Source organism: Macrosteles quadrilineatus, unplaced genomic scaffold (assembly GCF_028750875.1).
Source record: "Macrosteles quadrilineatus isolate MER2022 unplaced genomic scaffold, UCM_ALF_1.0 Scaffold_1__1_contigs__length_201487025, whole genome shotgun sequence".
NCBI classification, from domain to species: Eukaryota; Metazoa; Arthropoda; class Insecta; order Hemiptera; family Cicadellidae; genus Macrosteles; species Macrosteles quadrilineatus.
The window spans coordinates 64901035-64927981 of record NW_026542594.1 but is presented as its reverse complement, the minus strand read 5'-3'; the positions used below and the strand labels follow the sequence as shown (position 1 = coordinate 64927981).

Genomic DNA, 26947 nt, shown 5'->3' with positions numbered 1-26947 from the left:
AAGAGACAGATGTCAGGTTATCAGACAGATAGTGCCAGATCAAAGTGCACCTCTCCAAGGCATATGTTTTAATAGAGTGTAAACTCTACCACAAACACCATCTCCCCACCAGCTCTACTAGAGGTGAGTTCTTCTCTAGACTTTAAGGAACCATACTTTTGGGTATTACAGCTACTAACTGTTTGAAGAACGGGGAGTGGTTCTTCTGAATCCCATAGGTTTTTATTGAGCGTTACATTTTAAATTTTATTGAGGACTAGCTGTTACTTTGTTGGCTTTGTCCAACATGCTTTTGGGTTTTATTATGAATCGGCTGAAGTTGTGACTTCACTACGGGCCAACATGGCCTCTTACATTATTTATCTGTATAATAATAGTTATTAAGGATTGAATCCATTGTAATAGCCTAATCACAATCAATCAATTCAATTCAAATCAATTACTTAAGCTAATTAGACAAATACAAATGGGACTACTGAAGTCAAACTAAGGGAGAACTTCATTCGAAAAATTTACTGCCTTTCTACCAAGAGCTTCAAACTGATCCCTGGAACAAAATCTCAATGTTTTTTTACCAAAATACTGTTCTATCTCCTTTCACTTATAGTTATACCCTTAAACCAAAATTGCCAATATAAGCCAGTCAAAATATATAAATTAATGACCCAACCTCCAAAAAAATACGAAAGTCTGGAAACTTTGGAAACCAAAAGTCCCCATAAATATAAAGGCGAGCTCTAGCGGCAATTAGCTAAAACAGGGCCCATTATTTGGTTTTTGGCTAAAATCTCGAGAACTATTTGTCGGAGCTAAATGTGACCATTTACTAAATAAATGATTATTAAATTTCCAACAAAAATAACATTTACACTTTTATTCTATTCTTAATGGTTTCCGAGTTATAGGGCGCTAAAATATGGCGTTTTTGGTAGGTACCTACTGTAGCTTTTTACCAAGATATAGTTTAAGTTTTGTAGACATCATTTTAGGTATTCAGTATTAATGAATGGATAATTCATGCGAAATAATACATTTTTACATCGTAAGGGTTGTTTGTAGTACCCAGGAGTTTTTTTTTAACCACGCTGGGGACGTACAATGTGGCATTTCTAATAATATTTGACAATGTATTTTTGGATACCAACAATTATTGAGGGGTTCACAACTTTGTATGAAAAATTCCATAGAAAATTATGTACAGAAAACTCAATCAACTCGTGATCGCTTCTTGGTAGAAATCCCTGCCATCGGGTTTCTGTACTTGCTGCCTGAATCACGGTAAGAAAAGGTAACTATGTACGACATGATGGTGTGAGAGAACCATTATACAGACAAGATCATTTAGGGATAGGGGTCAAATTCTATTAAATCATTCAATGGTAGTTGCTGATGAATTTTATTATTTTGCAATATTTTGAGAACAAGTATTATGACACCTAGAGTTATTTAATTTGAGGGAGTTACTTAATTTTTAATGTTTTTGAGGCCATAATAAAAACAGCTAATTTAGCACTTTGAAGTGCTTTATGGAATTTAAAATATTTCCTTAAAGTTAAAGAGAAAGGTAATTAAGGAAACGAAGAGTAAACTAATATGATGAAAGTAAACAAATAGTAAATCAACATAAGAACATTACAACCGATTTAGCAAGGTAATTGAATAACAAGGAAATACAAATGTGCAATCTCACTTGACTTCTAGTTAAGCGTCCAGCAAATACAGTGTTTTGATCTATAAAATGCTCGGTGTTTGTTATTTGCACTGAATGATCCGTTTCTTTAAGGTTCATCTATCTATATATTAATAGGCAAGCATGTTTCTTTAAAACCTTTTTTCTCAGCTTGTGTGCATCGTGGGGTAAATCTACGCATACCGTTAGAAAGCTATTTTCCTGTAGGTGTGCAGAATCCCTTTATAAATTTAAATAGGCTCAAAGATAAGCACAAAAAATGAGTTTACAAATTTGAAAAAATTAACATGGATCTTATGCGTTGCCATGCTGGTGACGAAATAACAAAGAAATATAAACAGAAAATCAAAACAAAATGGAAGAAACTCCAATCACATGTTTTATTTACAGTGTGGGGTGAAAATAGAGAAGTGAGTACATTACATATTTTTGGTCGAGTTTCGACCACTGGATGACCTCTCGTACTTATTTAATACGCAAGCAGATTTTTTGTGACAATTACTCTTCCGAAACTACTGAACCGATTGACATGTTTTTGGTGTCATTGGAAAGAGCGTAACGTGAAGTTGTGCAGGAAACTTTCTTTTTAAGGAAATAATGAGAGATTGAGGCCCTGGAGCCCTTTAAAGTTTCGTATTTCTCCATAAGGATAACATGGGAGATAGTTTTTATTTACAGAAACATATGTCGATTGACATGTTTTTGGTGTCATTGGAAAGAGCGTAACGTGAAGTTGTGCAGGAAACTTTCTTTTTAAGGAAATAATGAGAGATTGAGGCCCTGGAGCCCTTTAAAGTTTCGTATTTCTCCATAAGGATAACATGGGAGATAGTTTTTATTTACAGAAACATATGTTTGTTACTTGAAAATAGTCAAAGTCTACTACATAATAATTGCTGTGTATTATGACTCTTAATGTATACCTACTACATTTCAATCAAGGATTGTGTACCTTAAAGTTTACCCATAATGGATTTTACTACTTTATTTTAATGCTGGGAATAGTACAATTTAGTGGAGAATAAGTTACCATGATTTAGAAAACTTTACTATAAAAATGTTTGTATTTAAATCACAAATCTTTGACATTATTAATTCATTTGAAACTAAACAGCTGATCGACAAATCAAACAAATCATCTACTTCATGTGAATAATGTTATTACACAAACATAGTTTTTTAACCATTAATGCTGGGAATAGTACAATTTAGTGGATACCATGATTTAGAAAACATTACTATAAAAATTTTTGTATTTAAATCACAAATCTTTGACATTATTAATTCATTTGAAACTAAACAGCTGATCGACAAATCAAACAAATCATCTACTTCATGTGAATAATGTTATTACACAAACATGGTTTTTTAACCAATATATCATGATTCTTTTTTACTTGTGGGTGTATTTTGAGTTTGCCGTTATGAAAGCACCAAGCCAAGTAACTTTTATCAAATTTTCTTTATAAACTAAGAGTATTAATGAATTACTACATGAACTTGACAAGTCAGGTAATTAATTGTCAGTATAGTATACCAAGGGGAAGAAGAGTTGGTCCATGAAAACAGACGAAGGCGGAGACACCCATCTAGAAAATCCAACTGAGTTTTTAAATATAGAGGTCAGTGGATTGCCAAGACACAGATTAGACTAATAAAAGGGGACAGTGGTTTTATTGATGAGGAATATTAATACATCAAAAAGGGCCTTATTAATGTCACAAGGCTTCACGTGATCAGAATGGTTAACAAACTTAATAGAATGTAAAGTCTTAACTGGAACAAGTGAGTGGGGACGTATTTTGATTTCGAGGAAAAAATTTACCCGTCTGAAACAAACTTACCTTTTGAAATGGAAAGATGCTAATTTCTGTTACCAAGGCATTTGCAGCGCTGTTCTTACCCAGACCAATTTTAGTCATGAGCAAATATATTATATATGTTGTTTTAAGTAAGGCTACATCTTTTAATAGGATACGCATATTCGTTACGGAAAACTCTGACCAGGGTAATCTTCCTGAAGGTAACTTTAAGGCTAAAATCGTAGTATTCATGGAAGTGCTTTTGTGATAAAAATATTGTTTTTTAGTGTTTGTTTTTAAATGTGTGTTTTCCTTAAGCAGCATTTTTATGACCCTCAAAATTGCTACATAGGCCTTGGTTTGATTGGTTTGATATGATAAAATGTTGTGTTAAATGTGTTAATCTTTAAAAAATAACTACCCTATAACCTTGCTTGCTGCCTATAACATACTTGAACTTGAACACTTATTTACTAAATGTAATACACATACAGCTAGAAAATGGCTGGACTGCTTCCCTTTCAAGGCTTCATTATTACTGTTTAATTTTCGTCGTCGAGTCAATATATAATACGATGAATTTCTTTTCTAAATTCATATGTTATTTTGCGGGGCATTGAGCCGCACAGGTTCACTAGTAATAATTAAATCATCAGGGTCGTCAAAGTCTTCGAAGGTGGAAGTAACACCATTCAAGCAATCTCCGTGGCAATTGTGATATGTTTACAAAACGTCAATGAAATCTGGGTAAAAAGCTACGGTAGGTACCTACTTTAGTTTGCACCGTTGTTGGCACCCCGAAAGTTATTTGAGAAAAAACGCCATATTTTAGAGCCCTTTAACCCCGTAACCATTAGGAATTTAATCAAATTCAATTTTAATCAAATTGAATCAAATAAAAGTGTAGATATATTTTTTGTTGAAAATTTAATGATCTTTCAATTGGTATGTAGCCACTTTTAACTCCGACCAACGGTTCTTGAGATTTTAGCCAAAAACCATAAAAGGTGCCCTGTTTTCGCTAATTGCCGCTAGAGCTCGCCTCATACTTTTGGGGACTTTTGGTATAATCTTATTTCGGTACCTAGAAATAAGTGTGCAAAGTTTCAAAACTTTCAGATTTTTTTCGGAGGTTGAACCTTTTTTTGACTGGACTAATCAGATCACAACAGTTTTGTAAAGAAACATACTGTATTTTTTTAGTCACAAAACCAACATGGCATGTATATTTAAGTTGATCTGACTTAAAGTGTCAATAAAAAGCGTTATAAGAACCCTCGTATAGGGATGTTTTGTGTGCCGTTTTCGGGCCGCAAAACACGATTATATCTTCTGATTAGGTACAACAACGTTGCATTCCATGTATTCAAGACAGAATCACCTTCATTGGCATGAAAACTGCAAAACAAAAACGTCTGTAAATACCCCTGCTGCAGCAAACCTGCCGACTAAGCGAATTTCTATTTGCCTAGATTGATTTTCAATTAATCTATTTTATTAACATTTATGTTTAACGAGTACCTAGGTTTGCTGCTACAGGGAAACTAATAATGATCAAAATATATCCATAAACAAGCCAACTACAACATTTTACAATCTATATTTATAAAAGAGGAAGTTTGTATATATATATTTGAATGTTATGAGCTCGGACACCGTTGGACCAATTGCCATGAAACTTAGGTGTAAAATTTTATGGAGGAGGTTTGTAACACATCCATTTTAACCGAGCTCAACTGGGTTCCTCCCCAGAGGTCCAAAAGGGATCCCAATTAGGCTTATGGAAGAAGGATATTGTAAACACAAAAGTGAAAAGCTGTGGAAATCAATTGAACATTTTTATGAAAGACATTTTCAAACATGATGATAGCTTACGTTCCCGATTACTTACTTACATACTGATGGGGCGTCACAAATCTCGTTCCCGATTAACATATAGACATACTCTTAACTCAAAGGTCCTGCTCCGCCCCATTGGCTCTGGAGATTCCCATGTTAACCTTATCAGTTGTATTCATATTTAAACTGAACTTAAGTATTTTGCCGGCTGTTTCAACTACACAAGTTGGTTCTATGATATTCAATAGCATTAAAAAGTTATGGCTTACCAATAGGGTGCAGCACTACATATTATTTTTTTTTAATTATGACAACAGCTAATTTGAACCAAGCTGCTCAACAAAAAGCTGTGGTACACAATGGGAACTGACAAAATAGGATTGTTTGCAGTTATGCTTAAGTTTTTGATTTATAAATAACTAGATAACCTGATGCTCGAAATCGAGCAAAACTGCAACCTGTAATAATAAAAAACAACGAAAACATAAACAGCAAGACCTCAATCAAAGAGTAATTCTAAAGTCTATGACTGATTAAAGAAATACGAAAAATATTATGTTGTAAGAAATTATAAAACTAACCTACAATATTTAATATAGATCCGCTCTCATACTGCTTTGGTCATCTCTTATGTATTGTAGGTGGGTCCCCACTATGAGAACGTAGATGTCAACCACACACTGTAAAGTGAGCTTTTCCGACCTAATGTTGCAAGCCAAATCCCTCTCTTGACGCAAACCAGTACGACACGTAATATAGTACTGTTAAATTATTTCTACGATAGGTTCTGTTTTAGGCGTGTTTAAATTAGAGGCCCCAACCAAAGTCTCCAGTTGGGAACATTGGAGGACAAGCAAGTGGATCTGACGACGGATCTAGAACGGATTCGCGTTTAACATTATTAGTTTTTGGAAAAAAAGAAACTAAGATTTATTTTGGCTGGTGGTCCTCTGTTTTCAGCTTTAAAAATAGTGGCTACATTTATACAGGTCGCATCATTGTAGCGAGGAAAGTCAATTATTTTGTTTCTTATTATGTACATAAGAATCTCCCTTACTCCTCGGTACCCCTCGGAGCTCTCGTCCCTACACATTTCTGCCACCGTTTAAAAGATTGGGCAAATGGGTTGGCAATGTGACCCTATTTCCCACATATTTTATCGTTGAATCTTTCCTTTCAAGTGTCATGGATCTTTAAATTGTAGATCCCCTGTATGATCCTCTCATCTAAATGAGCTTCAGAGCTGACCATGGCAAAGGCGGAATTGAATAGACAAATTTTATTCTAATAATTTCTAGATCCAAGCCTCACAGCCCTGATTTCAGATTGGGAGTTTCCAATAACTTCCTGAAAGTATGGTGAATTCTGCAATTGAGGTAAATGGTTCTCTCGTTTATGGCAACAAAGAGTAACAAATGAACTGTATCGGCCAAACTCTTTTTTTTTTTTTTAATGTAAGCCACCACAATGTAAACATTTAACGTTCATTTGTCAAGGTTAGATGTATCTCACACGATGGTTGCCACTCTGTAATCTTCAAATGATACATTGGGAGATTGATGCAAGCGGTCACGTTCGCGTTTCCTCCAGCCACTCACAGTCTTCGTCTTACTACTGGTAGCATATTATTTTAAATTTAGATGAATTACGAAAGTTAACAAAACAACAGAAAACACTACAACGGAACTATGTTATACACGTTGTAAATTACATGATATTGTGATGTAACTGCACTGGAAATAATCACTTTCAAACATTCATTTCAACACACCAAACTGTAACCAAAACAACACGATAATTCAGTAAAATATGATGTAAGGTAAATACATTCGACTATTTACAAACAATTTGTTGTCAAGTCTTGATAGGAAACTATTTAAGAAACATATATGGTTAAAAGATGTTTAGATAAAAATATAGAATTCCGGCTTTGCTCTGGAATAAATAAGTCCTGCAGTCGGTCAAACTTAAAAACTAAAAAGAATTAAATATTTATTCTTAAACACTTTGTTGTCTAGTATTGATAGGATGCTCTTCATTATGAACCAGACTTAGTTAACAGATTGAAACAAAATATAAATTCCAGCTTTACTCTGGAAGTTGTCCTGCAGTCTGTGGTTAACCTTAAAAACTATTTCAAACTACGTCCATATGTTATTTGTAAACAAAGGGAAATGAGTTTAATCAAATGTAAACAGATGGCGCCGCCTTCCAAACTTTAGCCCTTAACTGCACTTACGTGATGCCCTTTCTTAATATTCTGAGACGTATTTGCACAACTACATGAAAATACCTTTAATTTGACACCTCAAACGTTAAAATCCATCAAGCGGTTATCGAGCTATGACTGTGAAAAGAAAACCGCTTGCGTATTAATATATAGATTTGTGATAACTTATCGCGCGAATATTTGGTAATTTACTTTTTTATTTTTTCTGTTGTTTAGGTGCAGTGGTAGAACATTGTTATGGCTATGGTAGATGTGTTATGCTATAGCATACCGTAAATTAAAAGAACCAAATTTTCTCAAACCGTGTCATCCCTCATTGCAAACACAAATCAAGAGTAACTGCAATAATCATGTTATACTTATACGCCAACCCCATACGAAGGACGGGTACTCTGCTAGTATTCTGTATAAGAATAACATGGGAATTTTAAATGAAATTTTTTTAAATTTTCTATGTTACCAATAACCGTACAAAAACACTTTGCACTTTGATATACTAAATTATTTGTTTTTTTTTTAAAGCTCTTTAAAAAGGTCTGGAGAATAATTGATAAATTTGGTGTTTTAAGGGTAAACAATGAGAAAACCCCATTTTTACCCCATAAAACCCCCCGTTAAACCTTGTTCTCATGGTCCGATCATGCTGTTTAGCACTCATTCAAGTTTATCCCGCTTTACGTACACTTTCAAACCAAATTTTATCAAAATCAGACAAAAATTACTCAAGTTATCGTCTTCACGGACACACACACACACACACACATATATATATATTATATATACATACATACAAATTTTAACGAATAGTGTTTTTGACCTCTGGGGACAGTAAAATGAAAAAGTAAATCAGTCCCGGGCCTAGCTCTTACCATGAGACCTACGGTAATAGCTACTTCCCTATAGGGAAATTTGCTAAAAGGGCTCAAAATGTTATTAGATTTGTTGATCCAACATGCAATTGCTGATTACTTTTCTACAAAATTGTCTGACGGTACATGTATTGGGGTAATCAGTGGTCGGGGAGCGCGCCAACAAGTGGAGAGAGGGAGGGGTGGCAAATCAGCAAACGTCGCTGCCTAGAGGCGGCAAATAGCTAAATATGTCCCTGGTCCGACTATTTATATTATAACAAATAATACCTGAATCTGTTACCCTACATTTTAAGGACATTCTGACAAATAAGCTATTAACTGTGAAGCTGATGCTGAAAATATAGATTCTTCTGCTTATTTTTGGATGTTTCAAGTTAGTCCTACCAGCTAGCCCCTGTAACAATTGTGCTGTAGCTCTGAATAAGAAAATTAATGAATGTATGTTTATTTTTGTTTTCAAATTCAAAGTCAGGCACCTTTAGAGGATGTAGCTTGGTGTAATATTTTATGTTACATGCTAATGTTGCAACTTGTAACTGGCACAGATACCCAGGGTTCGATGATCTCCACAGTTTAATGCTGATTCTTGTAGCATCAGCGATTGCCACACCTGACAATGAGGCCTAGTTTTTTAAGTGTCTCGGTCCAGGTGTTGCTAAGCTCTTGTGGTAAGGTGTACATCGCCATCTCTTACAAGCTGTTCACCATTTGATTATCGATACTAAAGGTTTGGATTTTTGCAACTATTATATAAATTTTAGAAAAATTGTTTAAATAACTTTGTTATATTGTACGGTATGTTTTTTTATATTTTAAGATAGCTATATTGTCTACATTGAAAAACGGGGGTTTTTACATTTTTATTTGGAGACAATTTTTGGCTGCCTTTATTGAGTATTTTCAATTACCGAATAGTAATTTGTAGACAATTTTATTCTCTTTCGGAACATTACTTTCCACTTTGGTCGTTTTCCTCACCATTTAAAAGTTATCTGCAAAAAGGTTAAGCAACCTCCGAATTCATAGTGGTGAAAAAAATACCGAGTTAGAGATTTTTTTAAACTAAATAACAAAACTAAATCTACAGTCCTGCTTTGGATCGATTTTGTTAATTAATGTATCGTTGGAAAATCTTTGAGTTGCTTTTTCATTTGACGTTTCATATATAGCGGAATGTTTAATGTAGGTACAGTAATATAAAAGTTATAAAGTGTTAAAACCCTGATATTCATTTTAAAACACCCGGTATTTAAGAACCATATTATTTTCTTCTCTATTTTTACCCCATTGTGCACAAGCATATAAACTAGTTAAATTTAAAGTAGGATCAATATGTATCTCAATTGAGTAATTTATCCTATAGAAATAATTGATCAACTATAATTTTGTATCCCAATGTTGCTTGAAATAGGAATAAAGCAAAGGGCCTTATCGTAATAATCACAATTTTGTCAACATTCCTTTATCCTTGTCACAACAGATGGTGGCTCATATAATACTGATCACATCCAGATAATGGGCCGAGTAAATAAAAACGAGTAAAAGAGTTTACTTGTCTTAAATTTTCATAATTTGAGTATTTACTTGAACAGAAGTGAATAAACACGAGTATTTACTTGTACTTGTTAGTAAAGCCTTGCCAAGGAAGTATACCCTCAGAAACCTATAAATTTTGTGTGAATAACCACGAGCAAATACTTGCCTAAAGAGTAAATACTTGTTTTTCAACAAGTTATCAGTAACCCATGCTTGTTTGAGTTTACTTGTTGATAAATGTATGTAACACATTCAGTATAGTGTAATAAATTTATTTAAATGATGCATGACTCAAGTGATTTCCGCAAAATAATGCATGGGGAAAAGATGGAACCTTAATTCAAAAGTGCAAAAACATAGATTAAAAAAATAATTTAATTTTTAACTGAAGTGGAACTGTATTCTTTTGCTATGTTCAAGCTATGTGATAATGAAAATCCACAAGTCTCAATAATGCAAAACCTTCACAATTTACATGTTTTTTTAACAAAGTTCTTGGACCTTCATTAATAATATAAGATGCTTATACATCAAGCTAGGTTAATTTATCGTTTTATGCCTCAAAATAGCTTTAAAATCTTTCATTTGAGCACATAATGTTAAAATTTTTCCCGGCGTGGAAGGATCTCCAGACCCCCTGCAACATTCCCCCCCAAAAATATAGGTCTAGGAATGACCTTGCAGTGAACGTATGCACAATCAACTATTATAGTTTCACACGTACTTCAGCAGGGCTGTTAACTAAGTAAAAAGTGAATTATACACAAAAGAGCACATAGGGGAACCCGTTTAATGAGGAATAAGCTGCAAGTATTTGTAATGTATAAAGTTTACTTTGGAAGTAGTGAATACTTGCAAGTATACCCTCAGATCAGTGAGTACACCCTCTCATTTAGGAAGTATTTACTTGCAAGTAAAGAGTCGCTTTTATTCACAAGAGTTTACTTGGAGGGATGAATACTTGCAAGTATTTACTCACAAGTAAATACTTGCTGTACTTGTTTTTATTCACTCGGCCCAATGTGTGTGATACTAGTCAATATTGTAACTTTGCTGTGTAATGAGATAGTCTATTAAAAAAAACTAATTGAAACTGGGGAGGAGGGAAGTTTAAACCAGACAACTTTAAATCAATTCTGATAAAAAAATTTTAGAATTATATACTAGGATCATTTTGATAATTACAACCCAATTGTTTCTTGTGTTTGCTACCAAAGTGTAAGAATTAAGGTTTCATTGTTAATCTAATGTTTACTCCCTGAAATCAACACTGTAATTCTTTGGAAATACTGGAGGTGTAAAACTTAAATAAAGAGACCTTTTGGTGACCAAGAACGAATCAACTAACGCAAAGCTTTTACTATATAGTGGTTTAAATTACCTTGTTACTCTCAAAAACGATCCTTTGTAGTATGCGAGACTACAGCTGTTTCATGGTTCAAAGGAGCACATCATCAGGTCGGAAGAATGTCAAAGTAGTCGTCATTGGGTATCCCTCGCAGTGGAGTTCGTCAAAAGTTTAAAAATAAATAGATAACAAAACACCTAACACATGGAAACACGAAAATTTAAACCGCTATATAGTTAATTCAGACGATCCAGAGGCCATTCCATCATGAAAAGCTTTTAATTAGTTTCAGGCAATTGTAAAACCATTGTGACGGAAACTCAAACAAATATCTTAAAACAATCTTCATTGTTTAATGGGTGCTCATTATTTATTCAATTTGGGTTATGAAAGTAGTAAGCAATTAATTAGCTTGTGTAAATAAACATGTTTTATATAATCATCTAATGTTGATTCAAGAACGGCTTATATTCATTTTAAAATAAGATTATTAATCAAAAGAGGTCCTTGATAGTTCTGCTTGGTTGTTCTCTAATGATCACGTAACACTATCTAGCTGCCCTAGAGAGCGCCAGTCTGTGATAGTATGGAGACGAAAATCCCACTGAGATGACCTTTTAAGCCCACAGGTCACTTATTATCTTGTCAAATGATTGTATTGGTTGCTCAAACATTGATAAAAGGAAAAATCGTTACTCCAAGATTAAGACTTATCTTACACACCCTTTCTAGTAACTAGCTATAGTAACGCTTCTTGGAAATTTAAAATGTATTCATCATTGTAGTAAAAATGCATCAAAAAAATCTTCCATGAAGACTAATGAAATATTCCTGTTAGCTCATGTATGGATGTAACCCACAGAGCATAGAATAAATATAGAGTTGCCACTCCTATACCTACAGCTATACCAGTAGTGAAGCCGATTTCAGCCATCTTGGTAAGAGAGTCAGGCTCGGAACTTTGAAAACACGGCGTCATTACCACTGTGTTATTCTATGCTACTTTATGCATTAGATTAAGCTACCGCTTCTAGGATACATATAGAACTATCCCCCCTTCGATATTGACCTAGGACTCTGCCCCGCGGGCTTTCAAAGTTCTGAGGTGAGAGTTTTAAAAGTAAATATTGATTGGTGGTTTCCATGGTAACAATATAATGGTTTAAGTTTAAATGTAAATGCAGACTGGGCCGGCCGCCATCTTGGTACGAGAAGCCTGCTTCACTCCAGACGGCAAGTGCCGCCTCTATATTTATTATATACTCTGTGATGCAACCATATAAAAATCCAAGTGTGTAAAGCACACTGTACAAACACACGTACACAAATCACATTGTACAGTAGACTCCCTCTCATCCGGACTCCTCGGGACCGAGGCCAGTCCGGATAACGGTTTTTCCGGTTAAACCGACGACCCCAAAAACTCGTTAAAACGGACCATTTACTGTGATATTCAACTTAAATTTAGGAGAGCATTGTATTTAGACATGTGATCACTGGTCTCAAATCTTTCCCACGAGAACAGTCGTTTCAGTACTGTCCACTTCCTGCCGATCTAGTACGGTTAAACCAATGTGCTGATAAAAATTGTCCGGTTAAAGAGATGTCATTTCCGCCGAGTGTAGTCCGGTTAAAAGGTGTCCGGATAAGAGGGAGTCTACTGTATCTGTATGTTTGTAGTGGTACGTAGTGTGAAAATCAAAAGTATATTGCAATTAATAACGAACTTGTTGTTTTGGAATGTGACATTCCTCGCTAATGTTTTATGCTAATGCCTTTATGTTTTACAACCTCTCAGAAAATTACTCTACTGTTTTATTTAATTCAATGTCGCAATATCTTCATTCTTTAACAATACAGTTTACGTTTACAATTTCTTTCCAAACCATTTTGTAGAGCTCAAAAAAACAAATAATTTAGTATATTGAAGCATTGTTGCATGCCTAACAACTACGGAAGAAATCCCCAAAAAATGTAAATTTAAAATTATGTTATTCTTATGGAGAATAAATAAACTGTTGTAGCTTGCTTGTCTATGGACATATTTTAATGAAAATTTGATATTTTGTTTACTTCATACTAAGCTATCAATATTTTGATAAAAACCCCCTATTTTCTTCCCTGTAGCAGCAGACCTAAGTACTCATTAAAATTAATGATATTTAAATAGGAAATATATCTTACAATTTTAAGGAAATAATTTAGTGGAATTCCAGCCAGGTAGATGGAAATTCGCTTAGTCTGCAGGTTTGCTGCGGCGAGAGAATTTTTTTCGATAGGACGCTAGTCACGATCCTGGAATGGTTTTTCACATAAGTTCAGGCTAGATCTAGGGGTCGCGACATCACTTAGATAAAATACATTGGTGATTAGGCCGGATTTTAACCCGGGACCTCAGGTATCTAAATCCTGGGATCTACCACTAGACCAGCTCGCTTCCCTACAGATAACTTTTACTCAAGTTATTGTGCCAAAGTATAAGTAATTAATAAATAATAAGCAAGTATGTAAATTTGAACAGATGATGTTTTTGGCCTCTAGGGACCTCAAAACGAAAAAATAAATTGGCCCCTCTGGGCTAGGTCTTACCATGAAACCTATTATTTTATTCCTAATAAGGGAAATTGGCTGAAAAAATCTAATCGTCTTTAGTAAAATAAGTTGCTGCCTATTTGAAAAATTTGAATAAATTCACAACTGTTAATCAGAATACATTGTTGGTCAGCATTAGTAGTGCTAATGAGTGAGAATGTGCAGTGTCACTCACTATGCATACCTTTGCAGTTATTTTGTGAGTGCCTCATCTGAAAACTGTGGCCTCACACATGATGTTGGTTTTCAGAGTCCACCCACTTTTTTACCCACTTAACTTTTATGAAAGTGTAAAAAAACTAAATTATTTGCAATGTGAAAATTGATTGTTTTATTTTTTTATCATTCTACAAAAAGCATAAATTTAGTGTTTATAATTTAGTTGAAAATTATACAAGTAGTTCTAAACGATTCAAGCCATGAATAACAGTAATCAATTTCAAAATTTAAGTAATATTTCATTAAAACACCTGAGTGTTTACTTACTTATAATTCAAGGTTGATTTTGTAACTTATTAAGTAAACATGTCTTATCGATAGAACTATAGTAGAACCATGAACATTAGAGAAGTAATGAACACTTTCAAGTGGTTGCCAGGCGCCAGATCTGGAGTACCTGCCATCAATCACGACAAGTGACAACTACAGCTAGGGTGTCCCTCAAAGAGTTTTAGACGTTCAATTTTATATTACTAGCCTAAATATGAACCAAACGCTTTGAAACGTTACACCACTTATACTTTTGAAAATATTTTGTGAAAATTTCAGCTTTTATAAAATTTGTAGAATCAAAATGGTGGTTATAATTTTACCTTGCTTCCTATAAAAAACTCCTTTCTTGAGTTATTACCTGATTTGCATTGCAGTTTTATACCTTATTGCTGATTAGCTGTTTGATTGAAGAATGCTGCAGGAACCAGAAAAAGATTTAACTGATAATGAATAAAAGTTTGAGGAATTACTTTTGTTGTTTAACAAAAAGCGAAGTATTGTGCAAGGAATATTGCTTGTGGGAACAATATAGTTAGACCACTAACAGTTTCAGATAATTGTCCACTTCCCTAATGTTGGATTACTAGGTGGCTTAACTCCTGGGTAGCAACCTGAAGTTGTCTAACTGCTTCTGTAATGTCACCAAAAGTAATATCCCATGCACTTTACCTTTTTCAAAAATTAATTAAAGTAATTCCTTGAACTTAAATTTGAATCAAAAAGACTTTGGTTATGTTTTTATGGCTCAAGCAATACAAGATGTCTGTTATTTAACCATGAGTATCAAAACTGCAACACAATAAACAATACTTGAAGGAATTAGAAAACCATACAAACTACCTTGCTTTAAATTTATTGGATAACAGTAACTGTGTATATAGATTGAAAAAATGTGATGTTTTGGACTTGAGTTATTGTTTTTAAAATTTCATGGTCTTAAAACTTTGTAACAAATATGGAAAGTTTGTGTGTTAGCTTTTTTGTTGAATAACTACTGTATTCTGTATCATATTTGCTTTTTGTTATATTTATTTGAAGGCAGATTGTAAATTAAATAAAATTAAAAAAAAACTGCAACACAATAAACAAATCAGGTGACAACTGAAGAAAGTAAGTTTTTACATGAAGCAAAGTGATAAAATTTTCAAAATTCCACTATTTTTTCATATTAGAAAGCTGTAATTTTTTACACAATTCTTCAAAACCGTTTCCAATAATTGTATTCAGTTTCAGAGCTTTTGGTAGATAAATGGGCTAGTACTAGCAATATAAAGTAAAAGCTCTAAATCTCTCTGTGGGACACTTCTGGTGGGTTATGCCAACAATAATTAAAATACAATATTTCATAAAAGTACTGTACACTGTACCTATTTATTTTAGATAAAAGATAATCATCAAATAGTTAAAATTCATTGTACAATCGTTATGCACAAACACCTGTAATTTTTACATGGAGTGTTTACAGTTAATTATTAGTTAAAACGAGGACTCAAGAAACACTGGTCATATTGACCTAATTTGAAGTAACAACTCGTAAAATGCAGCCCACATGACATAAATGACAGGATGCAGCAAATTTTGACAGTTTTGTCTATTGTCAGAAAGTTTCTAGTTGAACACAAGGTTACAGTCGTCCTTTATTGTTTTTTTACAAGTTATTGATTTCTCTCTGGCATTTGGTTAGTATTTAGAGTTTACTAATTGATTAATTAAACACTTACTGTAAAGTAGTTTGAATGCACAATTCAGTTTTACGTTTTTAAACAGCTTGTATGCTTACGGTAACAAAAAACTTCAGTGATTGAGCTGATTGAGATTGAGCTAGGAGGTTTACTTATTACGCTTACTCGTATTTGCTGATGTAGAATATAATATTAATTAAAGGTAATCTACAGTCATGTTTTTATTAATCATTCATCAGTAAATCTTAGTTGGGGTCCCAATCACAGCGGTTATCTGCTGCTCTATGTACTTGAGTAATCAACATATCACAGAAAGCACTTAAAAAGGTTAACCCACTCAACACTGTTATCACCTGAAGTTTAGAAAAGGCGGTGTTATCTGAACACCCAGAGAGTGCTTGATAACAGCTGATTGATAATGACTGTGATTTGTTGGCTAATTGTTGAACGATCTATAAGGTGATCATCAGTTTGTGTTGCAGGGTAAGAACCACAAGTGATGGGAGACATGGACGACCACACCACCCAGGCAATGCTCAACAAGAGCCCTAAACCCCACCAGGAGGGCAGCAAGGCACCGCAGTACATCTTTACCATCGCAGGTTTGTTACCATAACTTTATTGATTGCAAATGCTCAATAACTAACCTGTGTTGTAACAATCGAATACTCTCTTGAACAACTAGATATGTCTGTTTGTCTATATAAAAGAGAATTGACATTAATTATAAACAAAAAGATTTGTTAATATTGCCAATATTGGTCAAGCTTAAGTGCCTAACTAGCAGTGAAACGGCTCTTAAAAAACAAAAACTGCAAACAATTCACTCTACAGTTTTGATTAATGGAATGATGTGTGAAAAAAAAACTTCTTGGAAAATTCTGGAATAAATAATATGATTTATTTTCCTACTATTGGTAGGTATATAAAATACCCCTATCCCAGCAAATCGTCAGTTAAAGTGAATTTCCATTTATCTAATTGGGTTTAACAAAAAATATTTCCTTACAAAGGAATTTTTTGTAAGGCGCCACTTTTTTATAGTTTAGTTGAATACCAGCACTCACAATGGTGAAGTCATGAGTGTGTGTTGTAAGTTTCTCCTCAGGGAGGAGTTAGAAGACGAGGCTCTACTTGACCCTTGTGGAAGTATCAATAGACGATCGATAAAAAATACATAGTGATACGTAGTATTTGGGACGGATACGTATCACTAGGCGTCACTAGATAGGATATAAATAGAAAACTGTAGTGATCAATGAAAAAATTTATTTTTATCAATAAACAAAATTAGTGATATCATTAAGAGTACATGAAGGTCGAAAAATAAAACTGGGAGTCTAAATAAAAAATATTTATTCATACAAAACTGATACAGTATTTAAAACCACAACTAAATAACACATCATATTCAACTTGGAACAGTCAGGCATTTTCTATTTTAATTTGCATAGATGAGGATTACCTAAAAAATTTAAACACGACCATTTGAGCAATGACAATGCAAAGTTTGCTGGAAATAAAGAGTCGCTGGTTTCTTCTACAATTTAATGTAGAAAATTAAATGAATGTCTAAGGAAATATAACCAAAACAGTACAATCGTAACAGCACATAAATAGAAAAATTAATGTGAACAAAAAGAAAATTATGGCTATTTTAACCCGTATTATTAATATGCCTCGAGTGAACTGGACTGTTTTGAGGTTCTGTGCATGTGTCACTGCGCATCAGTCCGGGCGCGATTATCACTCAGACTGGTACCCAGGGCAGTGGTCCACGACTGTATAGCTACCGACTCTTGCGATAGACGCTCCAAGCAAAACAGGAAAACGCAATCTCCGTCAGAACAGTGCTCAACTACTATCGCGGAGCGATTATCGCCACGCGACTATCGCTGCAATCGCTCCAAGCAAAATAGGCCCTTAGTATAAAATTTAAAAAAACTGTCAAGTTTGATCAAAAAATATTCATAAATAAGCAAACTAGAACATTTTACAATATATTAAACATTTTTTGAATTTTTTCTGTTACTAATAACCGTAAAAAAACACTTTGATTTACTATATTATTTGTTTTCTTAAGCTCTTTTAAACGGTCTAGACAGTAACTGGGAAATTTAGTGTTTTGAGGGTCAAAAATGAGAAAAACTATTTTCTACCCCACATAAATCCCCTTTCCTATGGTCTGATGATCATGCTCGTTTGCTAAATCATTCAAGTTTATCCCGCTTTACACCTTTAAACCAAATTTCATCAAAATCGGACTAAAATTTCTCAAGTTATCATATATATATATATACATGTAGTGAGTCGGTGGCTCAGTCGGTAGTTTCCCGGACTTCGGGCCCAAGGCAGCAATGTCGTGTGTTCGGATCCTGGTCACTGCTGAAAACATTAATAAGATAAAAATGTTTATGTAAAAAATACAAAATGGTGGATGTATAGTTAACAAAGTGATTTTGAAAAAAAATTATACTTGATTTTCTCTTTATTTTGGCCCAAGGAATCACTAGGTAAAATATGTCCCCACCTTTATTGAACACCCTTTATACATCTTAAAACTATGTCTTTCCCCTACTTTTCAACATAGTTTCCTTGGAAATTCAAACACTTATCATATATATGGACTAACTTTGAAATTCCCTCTTTAAAAAAATCACCCACCTATGCCTTGAGCCATCCCGTGACTGCATCTTTCAGTTCCTCATCATTGTCAAATCGCTGGAAGCCAAGCCATTTTCTCATGTGACTGAAATCCCCCTTTATGTATCAGGTGGTAGACGTTCGGGGCCAGGTCTGGGCTGTATGGAGGATGTGAAAAATCATCCCATTTGAATTGGTCCCAAAGGTCCTTGGTTTTCTGGGCAGTATGAGGACGTGCGTTGTCATGCAGAAGGACAACACCAGACGACAGAAGACCGCGGCGTTTATTTTGGATCGCCCGTCTTAGGTTCTTCAGAGTTTTAACATATGAATCCGCGTTGATTGTTGCACCACATTCCATAAACTCAACCAGCAGCACCCCTTAATTGGAGTCCCAAAACACAGTTGCCATGAGCTTTTTTTTTGGGAAAATCTTGCCGGGCTTTTGTTGGTTTGTGTGGCAATGCTGTGTATGACCCCACAACTTAGACTGTTCTTTAGTCTCAGGATTCACGTATTTGACCCAGGTTTCATTTCCAGTCAAAATTCGGTTCAAAAAACTTTCTCCTTCCTTGTCGTATTGAGTCAAAAAGTCCAGAGCCGAGGTCATTCGTTGAGTCTTGTGGTTTTCCGAAAGGACTTTTGGGACCCACTGAGCACAAAATTTATGGTAACCTAACCTGTCAGTCACAACTTCTTACAGAACAGTCCTGGAAATTTGAGGAAATTCATCCGAAAGTTCTGAGATGGTGAATCGTCGGTTATCACGAATGGGTTGATTTCCTCAACCAGTTCATCACTGACCACAGATGTCCTGCCACTTCTTTCTTCATCTTGCCCGTTCGTTTGGCCATTTTTAAACGAGCGAACCCATTCCTGAACAACTCCTTCACGCATTATTTTAGGTCCATACACAGCACAAAGTTCTCTATGAATAGCTGCTGCCAAATACTGTTTGCCCACGAAAAACCGAATCACAGCACGCACATTACACTTGGCGGGATTAACGATTGCAGTACTCATTTTGACTAGCGACGGCAAAAAAACTAGCACATGGACAACCCTTAGACTACCACGGCTGGACGCTGACTGACCTGCGACACGCGCAGTAGCAAAAATGGTCACGCTACCCCCTCTATTTCCCATGCAAGAAGCAAACGGAGGCTATTTTCCGAACTGCCCTCGTATATATAAATATAAAAAGATTAGAACGAATGGTGTTTTTGGCCTCTGGGGACATCAAAATGAAAAAGTAAATCGGTCCCGGGCCTTGGTCTTACCGCGACCCACCTACGGTAATAGCTACCCTATAGGGAAATTCACTAAAAAAAGTAAATTGATTATATGTCTAACTGAAAACAAACAGTCTAAGTACTTTATAACCTATAGAAATAGTTTCTTTCCTATTATAAGGTAAGTTCGCTAAAAACAATTGATTTTTAAGACTAATTTTTAAACAATATACCATTGTCTTACAAGCTATGTTTTGGCACATCTTTATGATTAAGTGTGAATTTAAATGTGTTCAGCACATTTGAGAAACAGATTAGGATTTAAAAAATGAAGTTCTGGTACCTAAAAATGAATGAAAATCAAAGAAGATTAATAGCTAACATGATCTGTTTGCAGCAACAATGTGTGCCTTCTGCGCGGGCACGGCTCTGGCCTGGACAAGCCCTGCACTGCCGGCTATCATGCCAAAGGACAACGAGACCAGTATCAATGGGACATTAGTGATCACCCCGGAGGAGGGGTCGTGGGTGGGGTCGCTGCTGCCTGTCGGAGCACTGCTGGGGGCGCTGCCTGCTGGCTACTTCAGCAACCGCTTTGGCCGCAAGCTAACCTGTGCCTCTCTCTCTCTCCCGTTTGTAGCTAGTTGGTACGTGACCAATCCTACAGCACTCAACAATGTCAATGTTAGAGGACAGCAGTCAGAATTGAAATCCATTTTTTTAACACTGAGGTGTGACAAGTAAAAATAAACTTTTGGCCTACCTTTAATTTTTATGAGCTCAAAAGTTGAAACTTACGTTGATGACGTTTTATCAACTTTGTAACAATTTAGAAACTGTTATTTTCTATCCACCTAGGAGTACATTCACAATTTTTCCAGAAATCAGTTTTACTCTACCTTTGAGGTTTTTAATTAAATTAAGAGTCTGTGCTTTTAATTGTTCTGATCGGACTTATTAATATACTATGGACCCCTTCTTTTCTCTGTGTAAATGACTCCATGGCGATATTTTCATTTACCCACTTGACAAACTATGTTTAAAGTGTTTTCGTTGTCAACAGCACGACTTGCCTTACTGGGAATGCTGTTACCGTTGCTTTTATTGATATTCCATACAAATTTTTACCCAAATGTTTTTACAGGCTTCTGATAACCTATGCCTCGTCTGCTATGCAGCTGTATCTGGCCAGAATTATAGTAGGAATAGCTACTGGAGCTTCATCAGCTGTAGCCCCGATGTATGTTGGTGAAATAGCCGAGGCATCAGTCAGAGGTTAGTGTACTGGAAGCCTTATGAATTTCTCTACATTGGATTCAGATTGTGCATGGAAGCCACTATTTACTTTTGTTATAAATAAAACATATTTAGAGGCAAGGGAGGATATAGACTAAGGATATCTAGCTGTAATAACATATGCACCATACTAGTGTTCACACTGGCCTTGAATCTGCATTGATTTGTTTCATAAATATTATAGTTTTGTTCCTCAAATATTTAGTATACGATTTTTAAATGATAAATTATTCCTCCTCGATGCTCATGTTTCTTGATAAGAAACATTAGTTTTAGTGTTGATGAGATTGTTTTCTGTTGCCTCACTATGGAGGAAATTCACAATAGTCGGGTCCTGATCGTGCCGTGGTGTGTTGGTGTTGTTAACGATTAATATAATGAATCATAAGAAAACAAGCTAGATGAATTACGAGTATATGATATTTTAGATTTTTATCAGGAACGGCTATCGCTAGTTCAATGGTTTTCTAAACATCTTAATATTCACAATCATGTTAATGTAAAGTTAAAAGTTAGATTCCAGAAGGCAATTGGTGTCTTCTGTCATCTGTCCAACGCCTTTGACTGTGTGAGGCATTATATTCTTCTAGAAAAACTTCAACTATATGGAATTGTCGGTTCTTCTGGCACCTGGTTCAAATGACAATCAACCAAGCCAAGAAATGGGGCAAACCTGACAAAAAAACTAGCACCTGACACAAAATCACTTCAACCACACAAACTTATGAACGATGTAACAATTAATATAACACCATCTTTAACAACTCTCTTATGCCTTATGGTTTTATGTTTAACTTTTTTTTTATTTTTAGTTTAGTTTATAGTTTTATTTTGTTTTGTGTATATATTGTGTAATACTTCAAGAACGTTACCAATGATAAATCTATAACATTAAAAATTTATCAAACTGTTGTCCGGTTCTTCATGGTGTTCCTCAAGGGTTTAAAGTTGGACCTCTTCTTTTTATTCTCTACATAAATGATCTAGCAGCCACATTGGATTCCAGAATCGTATGGAACTTTGGTTCAAACAAAATGGCCTTCATCTCAACCGTTCAAAAATGCTCTTAAATTCATTTTCACAATCCACAGTTAAATGCAGAAAAGGTAACCATCAGCCTAGATTCTGGGGAACAAAGTCAAAGTCATCTTTATTGTCACAAAACGTTTTTTTAATGCTCTGGCACAGCCAGACAAAACAGGTGACATTGTCAAACTATACTAAAATAAACTAGCTTATATTGGTAAAAATAAATACATAGTAGGAACAGAACAAATCAATGCTTCTGAAAACACAAAATTTCTAAGGTTTGTATATGAATAACCATCAAAAATGGACAGAACATCAATTTCAGGTAAATAAATCTTTAGCCAAAGCTTTTTTTGGCTTAAGAGTCAACTTCAAAACAGCGGGACTAAATGATGCTTTAACTGTTTACCATTCCTATTTCATGTTCAGGGCTTGCTATGGCATTATTTCTTGGGGCAGCTCTCCGATCATAGATACCATAAGAGTTTTAACTGACACGGCACCTCGTACTGCTTGTCGTCCAATTTTTGTGCATTTGAAACTATTAACAGTTCATTCTTTGAAAATATATCGACTATGTATATTTGTTAAAAAACACTTGACCTCAATCACGTAAAAATTCACCAACATCCATATAACACTCGACATAGAAACACTCTTCAGTCCCCTATCCATAGAACTGTTATTTATGAGAAAGCTCCTTTGTATATGGGTAGGAAACTATTCAACCAACTCCCTAACCAAATCAAATTGACAGAAAACATGGATATTTTAAAAAACTTTGTAGGGTACAAAGGGAACTACTTTGTTCTTATTCAGTTGAAGAATATTTTTGTATTTTACTTCACTCTTTTTTGTTATATTTTAAACTTATGACCTTATATTGAATATATTACTGATAAAATCTATCTATACTTATTTAATACGCAAGCACGATTTTTGTGACAATTACTCCTCCGAAACTACTGAACCGATTGACACGTTTTTGGTGTCATTGGAAAGAGCGTAACGTGAAGTTGTGCAGGAAACTTTCTTTTTAGGTAAATAATTAGAGAGTGAGGCCCTAGGGCCCTTTAAAGTTTCGTATTCCTCCATAAGATTAACATGGGAAACAAACATTGTTTTGAAACTCCAGCTGTTGTCAGAAATTAAATATTAAATAATTCGTTTCCATGGAAGCATGAGAAAATTCACAATGTTTAAATTTGCTTTGACATTTTATTGTAAACAACCAGAACTGTCAAATTTCTATTTCACAAATTCCGACAGCTGATCCAAAAAAATGCATTTTCCCTTGACCATGTAAAACAACTATGTGGTAGGTTTATTTAATCTTAAACTTTATGATAGATTATTTATTATAAATCTATTTCAATGATTATGAAACAGATTTTACCCGTTGCGAAGCAAAAATTAATAGTGAGAAGAAGAACATATGTAAAACAGTCAATGTGTAAATTTTCTATGTTGTATTAAAAATGTGTTTAGTTTTGGATGTTGGTTTGTGTTGAATGATATCGGTTATTAGTTATTGCATTTTTATTTTAAGGATTTGGCATATGAGTAAGCCTATGTTAAATAACACCATTTCAGAGTTCTGCCAGTTTTTGCCTAACTCTTATCCTGTAGAGTTTAAAGTGGCCTACACCTTATTGTCTACATATTGGCTAAACAACTTAGGTACGGTACTTTATAAAAGCTGAAAGCCTTTTTACGTTGACTTAATGTAAGCTTACCTTTTCCCGTACATGGGCAGATTGATTGTTAAAAATTAACCCTTTAAACTGGAATAGGACTGTCATGTAAATAGTGAGTATTTCCTTTAGTTAATAATCTTATAGTTGACTCTTTTAAAATCATCAGAAATTATGACTGTTGTTAGTTTTTAAACAAGTTATTTGTTTATAAATAACTCCTGTACTTCTTTGCAATTGCTCGATTTCGAGCAACATGTACACTAGTACTTATTTAATATGCAAGCAGGATTTTTGTGACAATTACTCCTCCGAAACTACTGAACCGATTGTCATGTTTTTGGTGTCATTGGAAAGAGCGTAGCATGAAGTTGTGCAGGAAACTTTCTTTTTAGGGAAATAATGAGAAAGTGAGGCCCTGGAGCCCTTTAAAGTTTCATATTTCTCCATAAGATTAACATTGGAAACAAGAATTGTTATGAAACTCCAGCTGTTGTCAGAAATCAAAAGTGAGAAGAAGAGCATAGGTTAATCCTAAACAGTCAATAAGTTTGCTAATATAGTATTATAACAGTTTGCTACAAATATTTACTTAGCAATTGCTCGAATTCGAGCAACAGGGACACTAGTAATTACATAAATACAATAAAATAAAATGTATAACATAATGTATTTTGTTGTGAAAAACTGACGTGTCATATGTTTACTGGTGATGTATCATAATTATGTAAATTCTATGTGACAAATAAACATTTAATTTCATGTGGTCAAGGTGATTTAGCGGTGTGGTGACACTACAATCCTTTCATTAAACTGTCAGACAAAGTGTTGTGTCAATAATGCTGTATACTGAAAAGCAGTGATTTAATAAAGTTGTATTCATTTTATACAACAAAAAAGGGTTTTCCCAGATTATCTGACCAGCTTTATTCTTCTGGTGTGGGTATTCACTAAATAATCTTTTGTCCCTGCCATTCAGGTTCTCTGGGATCCTTCTTCCAGCTGATGATGACAGTGGGTATCCTGTACACGTATGTGCTGGGTGCTGTAGTCTCATACACTACTCTGGCCATTGTTTGTGGTGTAGTGCCCATTGCCTTCCTGCTCATGTTCTTCAATGCCCCAGAGTCACCTGTCTACCTCATCAGCAAAGGCCGTCGCAGCGAGGCAGAGGCTTCACTAAAGAGACTTCGGGGACGAGGATACGATGTCAGCTACGAGTTAAATGAACTGCAGAAGGAAATTGAGAAATCATCTGGAAATGAAGTTTCATTTAGTGATATTTTCAAACGGAAGGCCGCCTTCCGCGCCCTCATCATCTCCTTGGGTTTGATGGTTTTCCAACAGATCTCTGGTATTAACGCAGTCATCTTCTACGCAAACTCAATTTTTCTAGATGCCGGAAGCACTTTAGACCCTGCCATTTCTACCATCATTGTAGGAGTGATTCAGGTAGTTGTTACTTACGCGTCATCTCTCCTCGTAGACAAAGCAGGGCGTAAAATACTGCTCCTCATCTCAGCCGCAGTCATGGGTATCTGTCAAGGATTACTTGGACTTTACTTCTATCTCAAGGAGAATGGCAACGATGTCAGTAACATAACCATGATCCCACTAGCAAGTGTTGGGCTATTCATTATCATTTTCTCTCTTGGTTTTGGTCCCATACCTTGGATGATGACTGGAGAACTGTTCTCCTCAGACATCAAGGGTCCTTGCACAGGAATGGCTGTTGGCCTCAACTGGTTCCTTGCCTTCCTTGTTACAAAATTATTTGGACCTTTGAAGACCCTTTTGGGATCAGGCATTACATTTGGAATGTTTGGTGTCATTTGTGGAGTAGGTGTTGTGTTTGTTTTGCTTTTAGTCCCAGAAACTAAAGGTAAAAGTTTAGACGAGATTCAGCGCATGCTTGGAGAAGAAGATAACAGGAGGAAGAGTCTTGCGTAGTTTAAATTTTGAAATTAACTGCAATGAGCATAACAGCTAAAGATTGTTTCCTATTAGAAGATAAAATAAAATAGCATTTAATGCCAAAGACTGATAACATCTGTGATTTCAACTGTTATACAATTCACTATAAGGGAAGTTGATGTATATGAGTCTGTTGTAAATAGTTATGTAAATACTTGTTACTCTTAATCCTGAGACGTTTGGACCAATTTAGACTTTTTTGCATTAAAAAACCGGCATGGTATGTTGAAAAATCATACATTCACACATTAGTATTACAGAAGTAATCAACCTTGGTCTATTTATACTATAAGTTTTATTTTTAAATTACTTACCATTACTAATTACAGTTATTAAGTCTGTAGTGCTAGCTAGAAACAATACTGGTACTGTACACCATAATTCTTCAGTTAGTCATGAATTTTTCTTTTTTACTAGTGCAATATCTATTCCTCTTATTGTTGTGAATAGTTATAGTATGTACCATAAAAAGGGTTAAATTTAAAAATTGTAAATTTTTCATAAAGAAAGGTGGTTGATTTGTTTTAATGTGTAGAATTTTCAGGCCTATTTTGTGCAATAAGATGTAAATAACAAATAAATGTGTAGTTAAGTGTGCTGCAGGTAGTGCTTGCATTATTACATATTCTGTATAATCTAATCATAATTTATTGCAGGCCATCAAATTGTTCACAACTATGCTTAGGATTAGTTTTCAGTAAAATAGCCTACAAGTTTTCCCACTCTAAATATATGTTTAACTATTATCTGATTTTGTTATGATAAATAGGCTTATAAACATTTAATGGAGTATTTTTTTAATTGCTCAGAAAATTATTTGTTTAAGAGTCTCAAGGATAAGGATAAAATGTGCTTGTATGGTCTTTGCTGCTTTAGTTATACATTATAAGGTCATACACATGGTATAGGTATACAATTCTAAGAATTTATTTATATACTTGTAAACTATTGGTGATGCTTTTGTTATCAATAAATGTGTATCGCTTTTTAAACCTA

General features: G+C 34.6%; 1 protein-coding gene across 2 annotated transcripts; it reads left to right on the top strand.

Moving 5' to 3' along the window:
- Positions 1-9: 9 nt before the first annotated feature.
- On the top strand, positions 10-26947 carry LOC128983401 (facilitated trehalose transporter Tret1-like). Of its 2 annotated transcripts, none has more exons than XM_054402681.1 (5): positions 10-123; positions 16566-16685; positions 20356-20605; positions 21103-21233; positions 24957-26947. In XM_054402681.1, the coding sequence occupies exons 2-5, from the start codon at positions 16583-16585 to the stop codon at positions 25925-25927; spliced, it is 1455 nt and encodes a 484-aa protein (XP_054258656.1). In that variant the 5' UTR covers positions 10-123; positions 16566-16582; the 3' UTR covers positions 25928-26947. The 2 variants fall into 2 exon arrangements, with proteins under 2 accessions (XP_054258656.1, XP_054258655.1); XM_054402680.1 differs by having other exon boundaries at positions 44-123; positions 16554-16685.